The sequence below is a fragment of the Typha latifolia genome, chromosome 8, assembly GCF_019914945.1.
Source record: "Typha latifolia isolate L0001 chromosome 8, TyphaL0001v2, whole genome shotgun sequence".
Classification (NCBI taxonomy): Eukaryota; Viridiplantae; Streptophyta; class Magnoliopsida; order Poales; family Typhaceae; genus Typha; species Typha latifolia.
Window position 1 is genome coordinate 6,834,036 of NC_133093.1, and position 15,995 is coordinate 6,850,030.

At 37.7% G+C, this 15,995-nt stretch overlaps 1 protein-coding gene across 1 annotated transcript; it reads right to left on the minus strand.

The window, feature by feature from the left end:
• Nucleotides 1-1,361: 1,361 nt before the first annotated feature.
• On the minus strand, nucleotides 1,362-5,334 carry LOC140793913 (cellulose synthase-like protein E6). The gene is made up of 8 exons (XM_073145685.1): nucleotides 5,053-5,334; nucleotides 4,149-4,470; nucleotides 3,873-4,013; nucleotides 3,255-3,386; nucleotides 2,936-3,148; nucleotides 2,564-2,785; nucleotides 2,111-2,458; nucleotides 1,362-2,026 (listed from the first exon to the last, which is right to left on the minus strand). Exons 1-8 carry the CDS (start codon nucleotides 5,244-5,246, stop codon nucleotides 1,484-1,486), a joined length of 2,115 nt encoding a protein of 704 aa, XP_073001786.1. The 5' UTR covers nucleotides 5,247-5,334; the 3' UTR covers nucleotides 1,362-1,483.
• Between the last annotated feature and the right edge of the window lie 10,661 nt (nucleotides 5,335-15,995).

Genomic DNA, 15,995 nt, shown 5'->3' on the forward strand with positions numbered 1-15,995 from the left:
AATTTGAAAGTCCTTTAAAATCAAAATATTTCAAATCTGTTAGAAATATAAAAATCATCATCCCTTTTTATTCCGAAAATAGTAAATCTGAAAATAATCTTAACAGCTCTAATTTTTCAATGAAAATTCTTAAAATAATAAATTTCTTAATGTTCAAATCATGTAGCATAATTAACATCATCATATCAAAACTACTTATCTCATAAAATTGCATATGATATGAATAAATAAAAAGAGATATTTTTCAATTCATCAACTCTATTTTAAAATGATAAAAGTTTAAGAAAATGTAAGTGAGAACTTGCCTTGATTGCTCAATTAAAAAATAACCTAATTTTTACACGAATTTTGATGTACTTCATTATTGCGTTCCTCTTTTATTTATTCTTTTTTCTCTCTATTCTCTCTCTTTGGTAGTTTTGATTCTCCCTTTTTTCTATCTCTCTAATTTATTCTCTCTCGGGTATGACAATTTTTTTCCTCCTAATCTCTTCGTACAGTGTCGTCCCTATCTTTTATCTTAAACTCCCATCTAGGGTTTCATCTAGGCTCCCTTTGTATAGTTAAAAAATATATATATAATAAGAATCCTATTAGAATAGGGACTCTAATATCTTAAAGATATACCTAATTTTTTTTAAATTTAATTTAATCCAAATCCTAAAATATAAAAGATTAGACAGAATTCCTCATTATTTAAATAATTATTTTTATTTATTTATTTATATTTCAAAATTCCACGTTGTTACACCAACTATAACAAGATCCATATAACTGACATCTTTTGCTCCAAAAAGGTTCAATGGTCTGATAGACTGATAGGCTATTCGCCTTATGATGGTGAGATGGAGTCACTTCACTGCCTTCATTTTGGGTGCTCCTTCACCCTGCACTTGCACTTTTGGGAATCTCTCATGCCAGTCCTAGGAGCAACGAGTCATTTAGCCTCAATAAGATTATTGATCTTGGTGAAGATTCATTGGCTGCTCCTTTGGAAGGAGTGCAATGAAATGAGATTTACTGATTATAGATGGGTTACTTTCTTCCATTCTCTTATGTCTCCTTTGAAGACTTCTCCTCCCTTCTCTCTCTTTCTCACTCTAGCTCCTTCTGTAAATCGTTCTTTGCTAATATTTTAACTGGGCCATGCCTACTTTTCTCAAACAAAAAGAAAACAAAGCACGGTGAATATTTCACCTCTTACGTATGAAGAATATGAACTAGTAGATTAATTCTTCATTTTTCGATTATGTTGCCTTATGTGAGTTATATGAATCAAAGATACAACACTCTTCCAAAAAATTCCTTGTGAATTGTCATTCCAGCAAATTATATACACGTGCTACTTAAAATCTCAAACATTGTTTTGTAAATTCCCAATATTATTGATTAAAAAACATCTAGGAAACAATCAGCAAGTAACTCGAAAAGTATTCATGAAACCTCCTTTTATTTCTCTGTTGAATTTCTCATCAACAAGTAATTATATGGGAATTATATAAGCTAGCATTGCTAAACTGAGTGAAGTAAATGTTAGAGACATTGGAATGCAACCACCATCAGTCCGGAAGAACATTGCTTGGTAGATAGGCATGTTTATAAGAGAAATACTTCCACAGATGATAAGTTGCACCAGCATTGAGTTCATCTCTCCAGCTTCATCTAGAACCAACCTCTTGACCCCCCCTAAGAGGCAAAGAAGGTTGAGCATCGCAAGTGTATATAGGATAGTAAACATCGAAGGCGACGATGATCCGAACTCGATGATCTCTTGCTCATACCGGTTCAAGACCTCTTCATCAGCCACCTTAGCAGTGATGACGAATGCCGATTTGCTCACGCCGACCAGCTTTAGTAGGGTGTCGATGAATGCCAAAGGGTAAGAAGTTAATCTCTTGTACAGCCAAATCCTCCTCTCGTTCCACCATCCTTTCACTGTATCTCCAATCATTAATGCCTCCCACAAACTATATATAGATGTAACGACCATAACATATGCAAAAGGCGCAAACCAAATGTCTTGAACCTGTACATTAGTTGATCATCATGTTAACTCTATAACTACCTCCATGGATCAAGAAAAGACAAGAAAAACAGTAACCATTATTACGTTGGGGAATAAGGAGATGCCATGAAGGAGAGCAAAGGAAGGGATGATGACGTAGTAGAGTATTGGAACGGCGCAAGGTGCCCATAGGCAGTACATGCTGTAACCAATTTGAAGGCCTGGTTTTATTCTCTTGTAGCCATAAATGAAGGGGCAATACTTGGACAAGAAAATCTGAAAGTCTCCTTCAGACCATCTCTTCTGCTGCACCAATGTCTGAGCTAAGGTCACAGGGGCAACTCCTAAGAAGCCACTCCTTAGAGGATTGAAGTAGATGGACTTCCATCCCCTACATTGGATTGACAAGCCAGTGATCGCATCCTCTACTGGGTATCCATATTTCAAACCCATCTGCAAATTGTTCACACAAGTGTAAATTTTTTTCTTCTTCTTCTTCTAGGTGTTTGAGAGTAATTTGTCATTGACAAAAAGAGTTAGAGGGAGAGGAGAAAGAACCTCTTTGCCCCATTCAGTATTGTCCTCATAAGTGCAGGATATGAGACTCTTAGCTTTCTCTTGCAGAGTTGATGTATTTGCTTCGAAGTTCCTCTCTGTTACTCTAAGTTTTGCCTTACGATCTGGATCAAATTTCTTTCCACTTAGACTTTCTCTCCTGTGGTAACAACCAGAGCCCACATAGAGAGGCCCCCCATGTCCATCCAAACCATGGAAATCCACCTACATAACCAGATAACATAAAAGGGATGAATTTGTGATGACACGCCCTTGATAGAGTATAAATTTGATGGGAAGTATAAATTAACCAAGAAGCGTACGAACACTTTGTAAGTTATCACATGCATCGATCTAGATGGTTTTAATGCCTACCTCGAATGCAATTCTGAAGCGATTACCATAAACGTCATTCTTGGTGATGTTATCGAAGCGCTGAGGAAGTTGAACATAGGCGAACTCATGGCCCTTCTCTTCATCCATGAAGAAACACAACGCGTCATTGATGGTCTCAGAGTTGTTGGAGTACATATCACAGTCTACATTGAGAATGACTCCACCATTGCTTATCTCTGATGAAGCTCTCAGCTGTGCATTTCGAGAAAGAATGGTAGTTAAAGATAAAATTAATTTGTGGTCATCTAATTAAATGCATTTAAAATAAAAATTAGGAGACGAGTGAAAGAGCACGTACCAGAGAATTCATGGCTCCAGCTTTGAAGTTATGGTGGTGATGGGGACTCTTTTCTCGAGCCATGTAAACAAGAGTAGGTAATAAGAATCCTTCATTGTCTATTGCGTTTTTATCTCTGCCATCAATTAGAATCTAGAGAAACTTTTTCATCAGAGCAAAACAAAGTATATGTAATAGGAAATTTTTCATTTTGCACCCTGTTACTCATAACTATCCTTTTGTCATTTGTGTTAAGTTTTTTATCTAATTGCTGCTGAAAATATTTAAGATATCTTAATTAGCACCATAATTTTTTTTTGCAAGAAAGAAAGTTGGCTACACATATTTTATAATATAAATTTTGGAAATAAGAAGGGTATTTTAGTCATATATATATTGTTAAATTTAATAGTTATTTGTTAGAAATATTTATATGAATATTCTATTAAAAAATAACTATAATTACAAATTTTCAACAGACGGACGGACGGGATATTCTTAATTGGAGTTCAGTTATAAATATAATCGGTTAGATTTAACGGACAAAATGATATTTTTAAAATAGCTTAATTATTTCGATTGCAACTTGGAAGAAAATTATGATAATTATGATGTTTGAAAAAAAAAATGAATATTTACTTGGAGAATCGCGCAGTGATCTCGCGGAGTCGTTGCAACGTTCCATTCTGAGAAGGCTTTATGTTGCTTGCGGATGTTGTGGGGAACACTGCCACGTTCCACTGCACCATTTATTTTGTTCTCCATCTCCTTGTACAAGCTCTTCAATAAGTCCAGTTGCAAACAAGTTAATTAGTGATCAACTAAGACGGAAAACGCTCTAATGTTAGTTAATTGGGACTAACTCTAGTATAAGGCAAGTAAAAGAGGTCTGTGAGATGAGAACTTGCTAGCTACCTTTGTTGCTAACCATTCAACACCCTCAAGTCCATCTTGTGGGCCTATAGACTCTTGTTTGAAATAAGCTGCTGGGGATCTAGGCTCTACTTTGAACTTCTTGCAAAAGGGTAACCATATTTTCGCAAACGTAGATGCTTCTAAGAGGGCATAGAAGGTGAGCTCGGACCCGCCATCGTCGGAGAGGTAGACGCTTAACTTCTCTGTCGGATAGTCGTATGCCATCACCGATAGCACCGCGTTGATCACCATGATCGGCGGCTCTATTGTCGGGTCCGCCGTGCATACAAATACGTCGACTCCGGGCAAATTGTCCTTGTATCTGCACATCAAATGTAACATTTTATGTTCAAACTAATGTCACAAAAAATTGGCTCCCACACTATGTTAGATAATTAAGCTCTTAATTTGCAATCTCTAGTGAATATTTCTAATTCTGAAGAATGCTCTACTTCTCTGGGTTTCATTATAAATCCATATTCTGAAATTATTAATTAGCTTGCCTCAGATATTTAATTAAACAGTCATGCAATAATTATTATTCTTTCAAGATTTAATTAAATTTCGACACATCCACGAGCAAACACCACACAACTCTGGGAAAAGAAAAAGTTATAAATGACTGTCATAAAGTTCCAACTAGACGTGAAAAGGATTAGTATTCTAAATCACTACTTAGGCGTGCGAAGGATTTTCTTGCGAGACGATTACATTGAGTGGTTCTCCTCCCTGCCTAAACAATGATTCATGAAAAGGACAGCGTGATATATGTTGCTTTCCTCCCCAGTAGTCAATCATATCTCCAAATCTTGCAACTAACAACACCACTACGTACTATGCAAATTTCTATAGAGAGAGAGAGAGAGAGAGAGAGAGAGAGAGAGAGAATGATGCTTGTAGTTACCTCTTAGAGAGCCTTTCTTTGAAGGTGTGACGATAGACTGGATTCCAGCGCACGGATTGGGTGAGAAGCCAATAGAGACCAAACCAAATCTCAGCTGCAAAGAGCCCAATCCAAAGAGCCCACATCATCATCTTCTTCTTCTCCTCCTCCCCATCCTTCATTGGGATGTGGGTTGCTCGGTACACCCAAATCATACAAATCCCAGTAAAAACAGAGCAAGCATAGAGCTTGTACCATTTCCTCCCCTCTGCAACCTTGGTTTCAAATAGAGCTCCATCTTCTTGGTCCTCCTCCCATCTCTCTCTCTCTATAGAACTCTCCCCAGAACTCTCTCCCAGATATCTTATGTGGGTATGTAAAGGTAGATAATAGATATGTAGTGGTTATTGGTCTTCACAGGCAGACTGACGTCTATGCATATTTACGTTACATTGCAGTAAGAAAACGACAAATGATGAGCTGGTAACAAAAGGCAGTCAACCAGACGAATTCTGGCGGCCCTAGCTGCATGAATTTTCTGCAGTCGGATTACATACATGCTTACGTGCGGAGGTTTTGAACAAACTAGGCTATAAATTCATTCACCCAAACAGTTTATCTTCCAAATTTAATTCTTAAAAGAGACATTAATAGTTACCTCGTGGGGGCAATTTGCAGCAAAAAGTCTCTCAATTATTAAATTGGTAGAAATAGGAATTGTAATTTTGATTTACAGATTTAGATTAATTTATTTTTTCTCTAACCCAACCCGACCGTTTTTATCTAATCTAATTAATTAAATCTTTAACCCCTCAAACCTCTTCATTTTCTTCTTTTCAATTATTTTTCTCTTCACATATCAAATCGGTTTTTTCTCTTCACATTCAATCCCAACTTCCTCTCTCACACATGGAGCCCGTCTTCCTCTTCTTCATCTTGTTCCTATATTTTCTCTCTCCTCTCTTCGTTATTCTTTCATTCTCACGCATCAAACCCTAATGCACACATCGACCATAATATTTTACCTTAAAGTTGTTTGCATCAAACCCTAACACACGCATCCAACTCTTCTTTATTCAATTCTTGCTATCTTATTCTCTTCTTCACTGCGTTCACTATTTTCATTTGATTTTATGGCTCCTAGGCAAAGATGCAAGACAAATTCTAATGTTATTTCAGGTAATTAGTGTTTTAATTAGTATGAATTATTTATTTTTTTCTATAATTTTGAATTATTTTGTTTATCATTATTTGTTCTTTCTTATTTATTTTCCCTTATGTTTAATTTTGATCATTGTAGTCAATTGTTATTTGATATCAATAATTCTACAACTATATAAAGTAACCAGTTGTGCATCTTCATTAGTTCCTCCCATCCTTGAATTTATAAAGGTTTTTTGTAAGTTATACATGTCCATTTTAGACCAAAATGAAGCTAAAATTTGGGGCGTATAAGCAATAAAAATATATAATAAAGACTGAAAGCTTCTTCGACTCACAAATAGTGGGGAGGGACTCGAAAGTACTATAGTTTCAGCATTTTCCTCTAAGTTGGTATAGTTGTAGCTCAAGTTTTCACATTTTGCTTAAATTTAAATATGATAGTAAGAATCAAGGTGGAGATTATCTAGAATCTTGTACGTGGACATTCACTTTTTAAGGCACTAGATAGCATGATCTAGTCCAAAATAAAGTGTCTCAGACTGATGTTTAAAATCTACTATAAATCGATTAACTGTGCAGATATTTTCTTACATAAAACTAGTAATATAATTTAAGCTAGTATAACCATAATAATTTCTCGGGTCTGTCCAGGAATCTCATTTTTTATGGTTTATTATAATATACAAAATACTTCAGTGGCGAGATTATTGGATAGAACCATAATAGACTAATGCAAGATGGAACCAAAACATGCCAAAAGTGAATTTCCTACATAGCAGCAATAGTTTGATTTTCTTCAAGTCATATTGGTATCATGTAGACTGAGAAATGTTATCTTGCCTAAATCTTGCTTGAAATCTTCAAGGCTAATTTCTTAGGAATCAACTTATCTGCTCCTATTTCTAGGAGAAATAGTATCATATAATTATGTCCAAATTATCAGAATTGAATCCCAGTCAAAATGAGGTGTGCATTATAAAAAGAAAAGCTCCTACCGTAGATGCAATACATGGTCACTTAGAAATCATTTTGTATAGTAAATAATTTCAAACATGAATGAATCTCTTGTGCTATACTTATATCTAGATTCTTTAATGTTCTTTATACCAAATATCTTTATTTTTTAATTAATTAGTGATATTTCATTTTCTTTTAAGACAATATCTTCTAATTTTACTAATGTCCATTATTTTGGGTTGGAATTTATTTAAAAGTGTTTTTATATTTTTGGGACAATTCTATTGGATTTACTTAAGTTTGTAATTTATTCTGCAAGCTATCTTCCACCTGAAGCGGCAAAGACTTATTTAGCTATTAGTTGTACATTATATTTTGTTCTAAATGCACATATATTGTACAAAATATGCACATATTTTTATAATAGAATACGCATCTTGACTAATGTAAAATCGTATAATTTATATAGATGTGCATTATTTTGTATATCAGATGCAGACATTTTATTAAGAGAATGCACAAAGTTTACATAAAAGGTGTAATATGCTATTTTAATAGCATAATGTCTTGTTTTCTAAGTGCATATGTTTTTTACACTATATAAATAGGCATCTTTTGCAGATAATTCTAAAAGTAGTACAATCTGTAGAAAATCTAAGCGAGCAAAACAAATCTCGATGCATACATTAGTTAAAATTGAAGCATATATTTTATATATGTAATATTATAAATTACATAGGTGATGCATGACTTTTTTTTAAATCCTAATGTGTACCTTGTTTAAAATTAAAACATACATTTTATGTAATCGATACGTATAAATTACATAAGTGATGCGTCCAAGTTACATATCCCACATATTTGTATTTTAAAATTTGTAATTATTAAGTTATCAAAATGCTGGACTTCGATTTCTATTTAATATCATGTTAATTTTTTTATTAGTAATTTTTATTTCTTGGTAAAAAAAAAACTAATAGTTTCTTTATTTAGATTTTGATACTTATCTTTTTTGAAAAGTTTTGCTCATGTTTTATATACTTTTTACAAGTACTTTACATAGGTGATGTGCTTGATTTTTTAATAGATTTAGATGCATATCTAGCTAATATGATAGTGTTAGGTCGTAAAATATATGCAATTTTTGAATGTCGCCTTATCTCCGTCTAGCAAAAAAGCTAAGGATAATATTTTTATCTTAAATTTTATTTTTTAATATTTGGCCATTATATAGAGCTATATATTTTAATACCTAAAAGATTTTTCGTCAGTTTATATAGGTGATAGGTAAGACTTTTTCATCATGACAAATGCGTATCTTACCTAATTATTTAGCACCCTTTTTGTATAGATGGTGTGCATAATTAACATAGGTGATGCATTGTATTTTTTTTAAAATTCGGATGCGTACATTGTTTAAAATTGGAGCGTATATTTTGTATAGATGATATGTACAAATTACATAGGTGATGCGTGGTGTTTTTTTTAAATCATGATGCATACCTTTTTTAAAACTGAAGCATATATTTTGTATAGGCGATGCATACAAATTACATAGGTGATACGTGATATTTTCTTTAAATCTCGATGCATACCTTCTTTAAAATTGAATCATACATTTTGCATAAACGATGCGTACAAATTAGAGAGGTGATGCGTGATGTTTTCTTAAAAATCTCGATATGTATTTTTTTTTAAAATTATAGCATACATTTTGCATAGGTGATGCGAACAAATTATATAGGTGATGTGTGTCATTTTTGTTAAGATCTCGATGCTTACTTTCTTTAAAATTGGAGCGTACATTTTGAATAGGCAATGGGAACAAATTACATAGGTGATGCTTGATATTTTTTTAAATCTCGATGCATACTTTTTTTAAAATTAGAGCGTACATTTTGCATAAGCGATGTGTACAAATTACATATGTGATGTGCGATGTTTTTATTTAAAATCTCAATGCATACCTTTTTTGAAATTGGAGTGTACATTTTGTATATGTGATACATACAAATTATATAGGTAATGCGTGACATTTTTTTATTTAGATTTTGATGCATACATTAGTTAAAATTACATAGCTATTCACCAATTTGATGGGTTATGGTACCAAAAGATTGGCTATGGAATGATTCCTTCAAGATTAGGATTTATTACAAGAATCAAGATTTATTACAAGAATCAATCCACGCAATCATAGGAAAATATTCACCAAATATTCTCCTGTAATTAGAAAATTACAAAACTAATTGGATTAAATCCATAACTCCCTAATATACAATTTTTGTATTTATGTCCTTCATAGATTCGAACTACAACTAGGACGAAAACATAAAAGAATGCTCATGATGGTGGTGGGGATGGGTGGAGTGGATGTTAAGGTTATGAATGATTATAGAGATGAAGGTGGATGGTGGATGTGGCTAAGGGATATAGACGAAGGGAAAGAAGTAGTCGAGATCCCAAAGAAGAGGGAAAACTTGACAGACGAGAGAGATTAGAAGTTAGGAGAGAACTTGCCAACGGTAGAGGTGGAAGGATGGTGAAGAGGGAGGAGGGAGAGAAAATAGAGAGAAGATAGGAGGCAAGAAAATAGAGAGAAGATCCTAACTAAATGTATCAGCCCACCACGCTTCACCCACCTTGCCCTCAAGGTGAAAAGTCAGGGAAATGCTCCAAAATATCAGTCTCCAACTCCTATGTCGCCTCATCGAATGGCTTACCAAGCAACTCGACTAGAATCTCCATCTCTAATCTAGTACCATATCATCGTCGGTGCCTAGCAAGTACACGAACCGGCTTTACGATCTCTGTCTCCTCCAATGGCTCCGGTAGAATTGATCCAACGACCTTATGATCTCCAATCTACTCCCTCAGCAATAAAACATGGAAGACAGGATGCACTCTCAACCCCTCTAGCAGCTCCAAACAATATGCAACTAGACCAATACGTTCTAACACCCGAAACAGATCAAAGTAGCGATATACTAACTGGTCTCGCATCGGATACAAGATCACCTATCGATACGGTTGCACCCTCACAAACACCTAACTACCAATATCGAACTCCTACTCCCTTTGACTGCGATCATAAACTTGCTTTATGTGGTTTTGAGCAAATTTAAGATGGGCACGCAACTGCCTCAATGTCGCGTTTCTATCCATCAAAGCTAAGTCCACCTCCGTCCGATCTACAGATGCCACTAGATCATAAGCACGTAATGTCGGTGTCATGCGTCCATACACCACCTCAAATGGAGTCATGCCAATGCTGCTATGGTAGGCGGTGTTGTAAGACTACTCTGCCCACGGTAAGAACTCCAACCATCGTCTCGACATCTCTCCAACAAAGCACTTCAAGTACTGGTCAATGCCTCGATTGACCACCTCGGGTTGGCCGTCCGTCTATGGATGGTAGGCCAAACTGAAGTTTAATCGAGTCTCCTGCAATTTGAAAAACTCAGTCAAAAAGTCGCTCACAAATACACGATTACGATCCAAGACAATCGTGCATGGCATGCCATGTAACCGAGCAATATCTCTAACAAAAATTTTAGCCACTGACTTGGCTGAAAATAGATGTGACAATGCTGAAAAGTGCACATACTTGCTCAATCTGTCAACGACCATAAAAATAACTAAATAGCCACATACCAGCGTACCAGCGGAAGACCCTCTATGAAATCCATAGAAATGTCTTCCCAAATACGGTCTGATATAGGTAAAGGCTATAGTAATCCGGTCGGTTTCCATGTGGTTGCCTTAGCCTTTTGACAGACTTCGCAAGCACGGACAAAACTCCTCACATCCCATCTCAATCTTGGCCACGTGCAACTCTGAGATATCCTCCTATAAGTCCTCAAGACACCCTCATGACTAGCCTCTGGAGTTTGGTAGAAGTGCTCCAATAATTTCTATCGAAATCCATCATTTTAGGGCACCCGAATGCATCCGCGGTCCAGCAGCAAACTGCCTCGATTCTCTAACTCTGGATGGTGCTCCGGATCATCCAACACCTCCTGCAACAACTCAAAATATCTTGGTCAAATGTACATGCATACCTCAGCTCGTTAAGGAAGGGAAAAGAGGGAGAAGAATAGGCTGCAAGCTCGACGGTATCGGGTTGGCACGATAGTGCATCCGCCGCTTTTCTATTCCCTTCTTGTATTGTATTTCATAATCATACCCCAATAATTTTGTGACCCATCTCTGCTGTGCCGGAGTGTGCATGCACTGTCCCATAAAGTATGGAAGGCTCCTTTGATTGATTGGTATAATGAACGTCTACCGATCAAATAAGGCCTCCACTTTATTACCGCATGTTAAATTGCCAATATCTCTCTCTCATAAGTCGATAATTGCTGAGATTTTTGTGATAAAGCCTTAATAAGAAAGGCAATGGGACATCCTCTTTGCATTAGTATAGGCCCTATGCCAACTCTCGGCGCATCACATTCCACAATGAACTCTTTGGTGAAGTCTGATAGCGCTAGAACGGGTGCCATCGTCATTGCTGTTTTCCATTTTTTAAAGGCTGTAGTGGCTTCATTCGTCCATCTAAAAGAGTCATTCTTCAACAAAGAAGTGAGAGGAGCAGCGATCTTGCCATATCGAGCGATGAAGCGGCGATAATATCTGATTAGCCCCAAAAATCCTCTCAATCCGGTAGTGGTAGTGGGAATAGGCCAAGCGATCATGCATGCTATTTTTTGAGGATCCGCTGCTACACCTTTTGCTGAAATGATGTGGCCTAAATACTCCACTTGTGGTACTCCCCATAATCACTTGGACTTCTTGATCTTCAATTAGTTTTGCTTTAACAAATTTAGCACATCCTCCAAATGCCGCCAATGCTCCAATTCAGTCATGCTATACACCAAAATGTCGTCAAAAAATACCAAAACGTACATTCACAAGAGGCCGAAATATATCATTCATGAGGCCTTAAAAGTAGATGGAGCATTGGTGAGACCAAAATGCATCACCCAGAACTCGTAATGCCCGTCCGGAGTCCGAAATACAGTTTTGTGCACATCCACCGGGTGAACTCTAATTTGATGATACCCGACCCTTAAGTCAAGCTTGCTGAATATAGTCGCCCCAGCAAGCTCGCCCAGCAGCTCCTCTATAACCAGAATGGGATATCGGTCATTGACAGTAATAACGTTTAGTGCTCGCTAGTCGACACAAAAACGTCATGTCCCGTCCTTTTTTCGCACTAATAGCACGGGGGATGAGTATGACCTATGACTTGGTTGTATGAGGCATTGCTCTAACATCTCGACTACCATCTTGGAGATAAATTCCTTTTGCACATGAGGAATATGGCCTCACATTCGCCGGTGTAGCCCTAGGCACAATCTCAATGCGGTGTTCCGTCGTTCTCCTTAGTAGCAACTCCTTTGGTTCCTCAAATAGTCTAAAACATTTGTCTAATAAATTAGACAACTCGATGGTAGTATCTAGACTCATTTAAGGCTCATATCCTACCAGTCCTAACTAAAGAAGATAGGTCAAATCACTCGCACATGGCAGCCACACCATAGGCTGCATCGTAGGAATCGGTGGAGATCAAATGCCATCAAGCCGCACATCTTTGTTTCCTTGCTTAAATTTTATCCACATGCTCCGGAAATCAAAGGTGATGGGTCCCAAGCTTTGTAACTACTAAGTACCAAAGACAATGTCCGCTCCTCGCAACGCCAATGGATACAAATCCACAATAATGTCGTATCCCCGTATACCGACCCGGCGACATAAGCTCTTCGCTTTAAGCTTCGTGCCATCTCCAATAGAAACATCAAATCCCGTGGTCGGTTCAGCATCCAAACCCAATCTCCTCACTAACCTCTCATCTAGAAAGTTGTGTGTACTCCCGAAATTAATGAGGATGTGCATATAATGCTTTCTAACGAGTCCATCTACTCATAGCGTCCTCGGCGCGGAAGTACCTGAATATGCATGCATCGATATTTCAGCTTAGATATCTTCCTCTGCACCCTCCTCAACGGCCTCCTTGTGGACCTTCTCTAGACACTCACCATCATCGACAACCTCATCATCCTCCTCGAGACCGTCGATGAACATCACACTCCTGATTGATTTGGAACACCGATGACTAGGAATGAAATGTTCATCACATCGAAAGCAAAGGCTCTTTGCTCCTCCACCTGGGCAGGTGTGAAAGTTCGAATAGGGGGGTCTTGTACCTCCTCTAACATCGGAAGAATGTCTTAAAGGTAGTCGTGATCCAGTGCTTGCAGCAACTATTTTTGAATTCGCTGAATTTTCAACCGGCGTTCTAGGTGCAAACCTCCCATGAGAGCCTTATGCTTTTGCTCTATTCTCACGGCCTTCTCAAAAGCCTCCTCAAGAGTGGTTGGACATAGAGCACGAACATCCGCTTGTATCTCCTCTCACAACCCTAAAATAAATGTGCTCATCAATGTCGGTTTAGGCCAAGGTGGCTCACAACAACTACTAACTCTTTCAAATTTAGCTTGGTATTCCAATACGTTCATCCTCTGAACCATCTTGCTTAATGTGGCAACAAAATCTTCATATGCCGTTGTCACAAATCTGCGTATAATCCTCATACAAAATTTAGCCCATCTGGTAAATCCTCCACCATGAATAATCAATCTATATCAATGCAATGTCGTTCCTTGGAGGTGAAAGCTTGCCATCTGGACCTTTGCATCCTCCGCTGTCCCTTGACAATCAAAGTATTGTTCAACTTAAAATACCCGTTGGATCACCGCCTTAGAATTTTGGAAAGTCCAAGCGTGTGCGGTTCTCCCCCTGAATAGCATTGTCGGGTTCACGAAAGATCCTTGGTTCAGGTCTGAACCTTTATGCATGTTGATCTCCTTCTCTAAATCCTCGAGCACATTCATCACCATCTCCGAAGGGATCAACCTCATCCTCAAAGTGTCAATCCTCCTCATCGACGAAGCGCATCAGTGCCGCACGCCTCTCGGGTTCTACCATCGCCGGTCTTGGATTTTGTAACGGAGGTGGGGGATGATGTGTAAGCATAGGTAAAAGAGGATCATTGATGCTAACATGTCACATCGGGACCTATGGGGTATCGGTTTGATGAGGTTCTACTGCTGGTCCTTCTTGATGCACTGATCGTCGTCGAGGAGATGTCGAACCTAATCAGTTTATGACATATTCCTTTAAATCATTGTAATCCTTTTGAATTGCGTGCACTCTATGTAGCAATATTTGGAACATGCCCCTAAGTTCATCCTCCAAACTCATATTCACACCCATGGACGTTGGTTGACTCGGTCCTGCCGTGGTCGCTCCAAAGGAATCATCCTTACGATTAAGGTTATCGTGGGTTGAGTCTTACTTTGTCGGTGTGCTCTCCATAGGTCTCCTAGTTGATGTCATCTTTCTTGTTTCAACCATTAATAGACGTCTGAGGTTCGCCTAGCTCTGATACTAGATTGATGGGTTACGGTACCAAAAGATCGGTTATAGAACGATTCCTTCAAGATTTGAATATAGTATAGGAATCAGTCCGTGCAATTGTGGTAAAATATTTTTCAAATATTCTAGTGTAGTTAGAAAATTACGAAACTAAGTGGATTAGATTTGTAACTTCCTGATCTACAACTTTCATATTTATGCCCTTCGCCGATTCGAACTGCAACTGGGACGAAAATACGAAATAACGTGGATAATAGTGGTGGTGACAGGTGGAGTGGATGTTAGGGTTTATGGATAGGTATGGAGGTGAAGATGGATGGTGGATGTGGTTAAGGGATGTAGACGAAGGGAATGAAGTGGTTGAGATCCCAAAGAAGAGGGGTGACTCGACAAACGAGGGAGATTAAAAGTTAGGAGAAACCTTACCAATAGTAGAAGTGGAAGGTTGGTAAAGAGGGAGGAGAGAGAGAGTCTAAAGAGAAGATAGGAGGCAAGAAATCAATAATCCAAGTCCATAATGAATTTGGCTGCCATCCACATACTAATAGATGGTAGTCAATAAGTCCTAATAATAATAGGTAACCCTAATTCTAGAGCATTCCCGCCAATCGTGTTCGAACACACAAAAGACGTTCTCTATATGTGCGAACGTAATGCTGGCGTTCGAATGCAGTGTTCGAACTCACCCGACCATGTTCGAATGCACATATGCGTTCTCTATATTTGCGAACCTGATGTAGGCATTTGCAAAGGCATTTGAACGTGACCCCACCTGCGTCGTCAAGGAGATGACGAAGCCGATCAGTTCATGACATATTCCTTTAAATCATTGTGATCCTTTTGCATTGTGTCAACTCTATGCAGCAATGTTTGGAAGATACCCCTAAGTTCATTCGCCAAGCCCATATTCACACCCATGGACGTTGGGTGACTCGGTCCTGCCGTGGTCGCTGCAAAGGAATCGGCCTCACGGTTAGGGTTGTCGTGGGTTGAGTCTTACCTTGTTGGTGTGCTCTCCATTGGTCTCCTTGTTGATGTCATTTTCCTTATTTCAACTATTAATGGAGGTCTAAGGTTCGTCTAGCTCTGATACCAAATTGGGGTTACAGTACCAAAAGATCGGCTACGGAACGATTTATTCAAGATCTGAATTTATTATAGAAATTAGTCCATGCAACGTGGGAAAATATTCATCAAATATTCTCCTATAGTCTCAAAATTATAAAACTAATTGGATTAGATCCATAACTCCCTGATCTATAATTTTTGTATTTATGTCCTTCATAGATTCGAACTGAAACTAGGACTAAAATACGAAAGAACGCACGTAATGGTGGTGGTGATGGGTGGAGTGAATGTTAAAGTTATGGATGATTTTGGAGATTAAGGTGGATGGTGGATGT

Excerpts from the sequence above, each read along its gene's own strand:
- LOC140793913 (XM_073145685.1), bottom strand. The coding sequence starts at position 5,246 with ATGATTTGGGTGTACCGAGCAACCCACATCCCAATGAAGGATGGGGAG. Across the intron at positions 4,471-5,052 it reads AAAGAAAGGCTCTCTAAGAG|ATACAAGGACAATTTGCCCG; the intron begins GTAACTACAAGC and ends TTTGATGTGCAG. Across the intron at positions 3,149-3,254 it reads CTGGAGCCATGAATTCTCTG|CTGAGAGCTTCATCAGAGAT; the intron begins GTACGTGCTCTT and ends CGAAATGCACAG.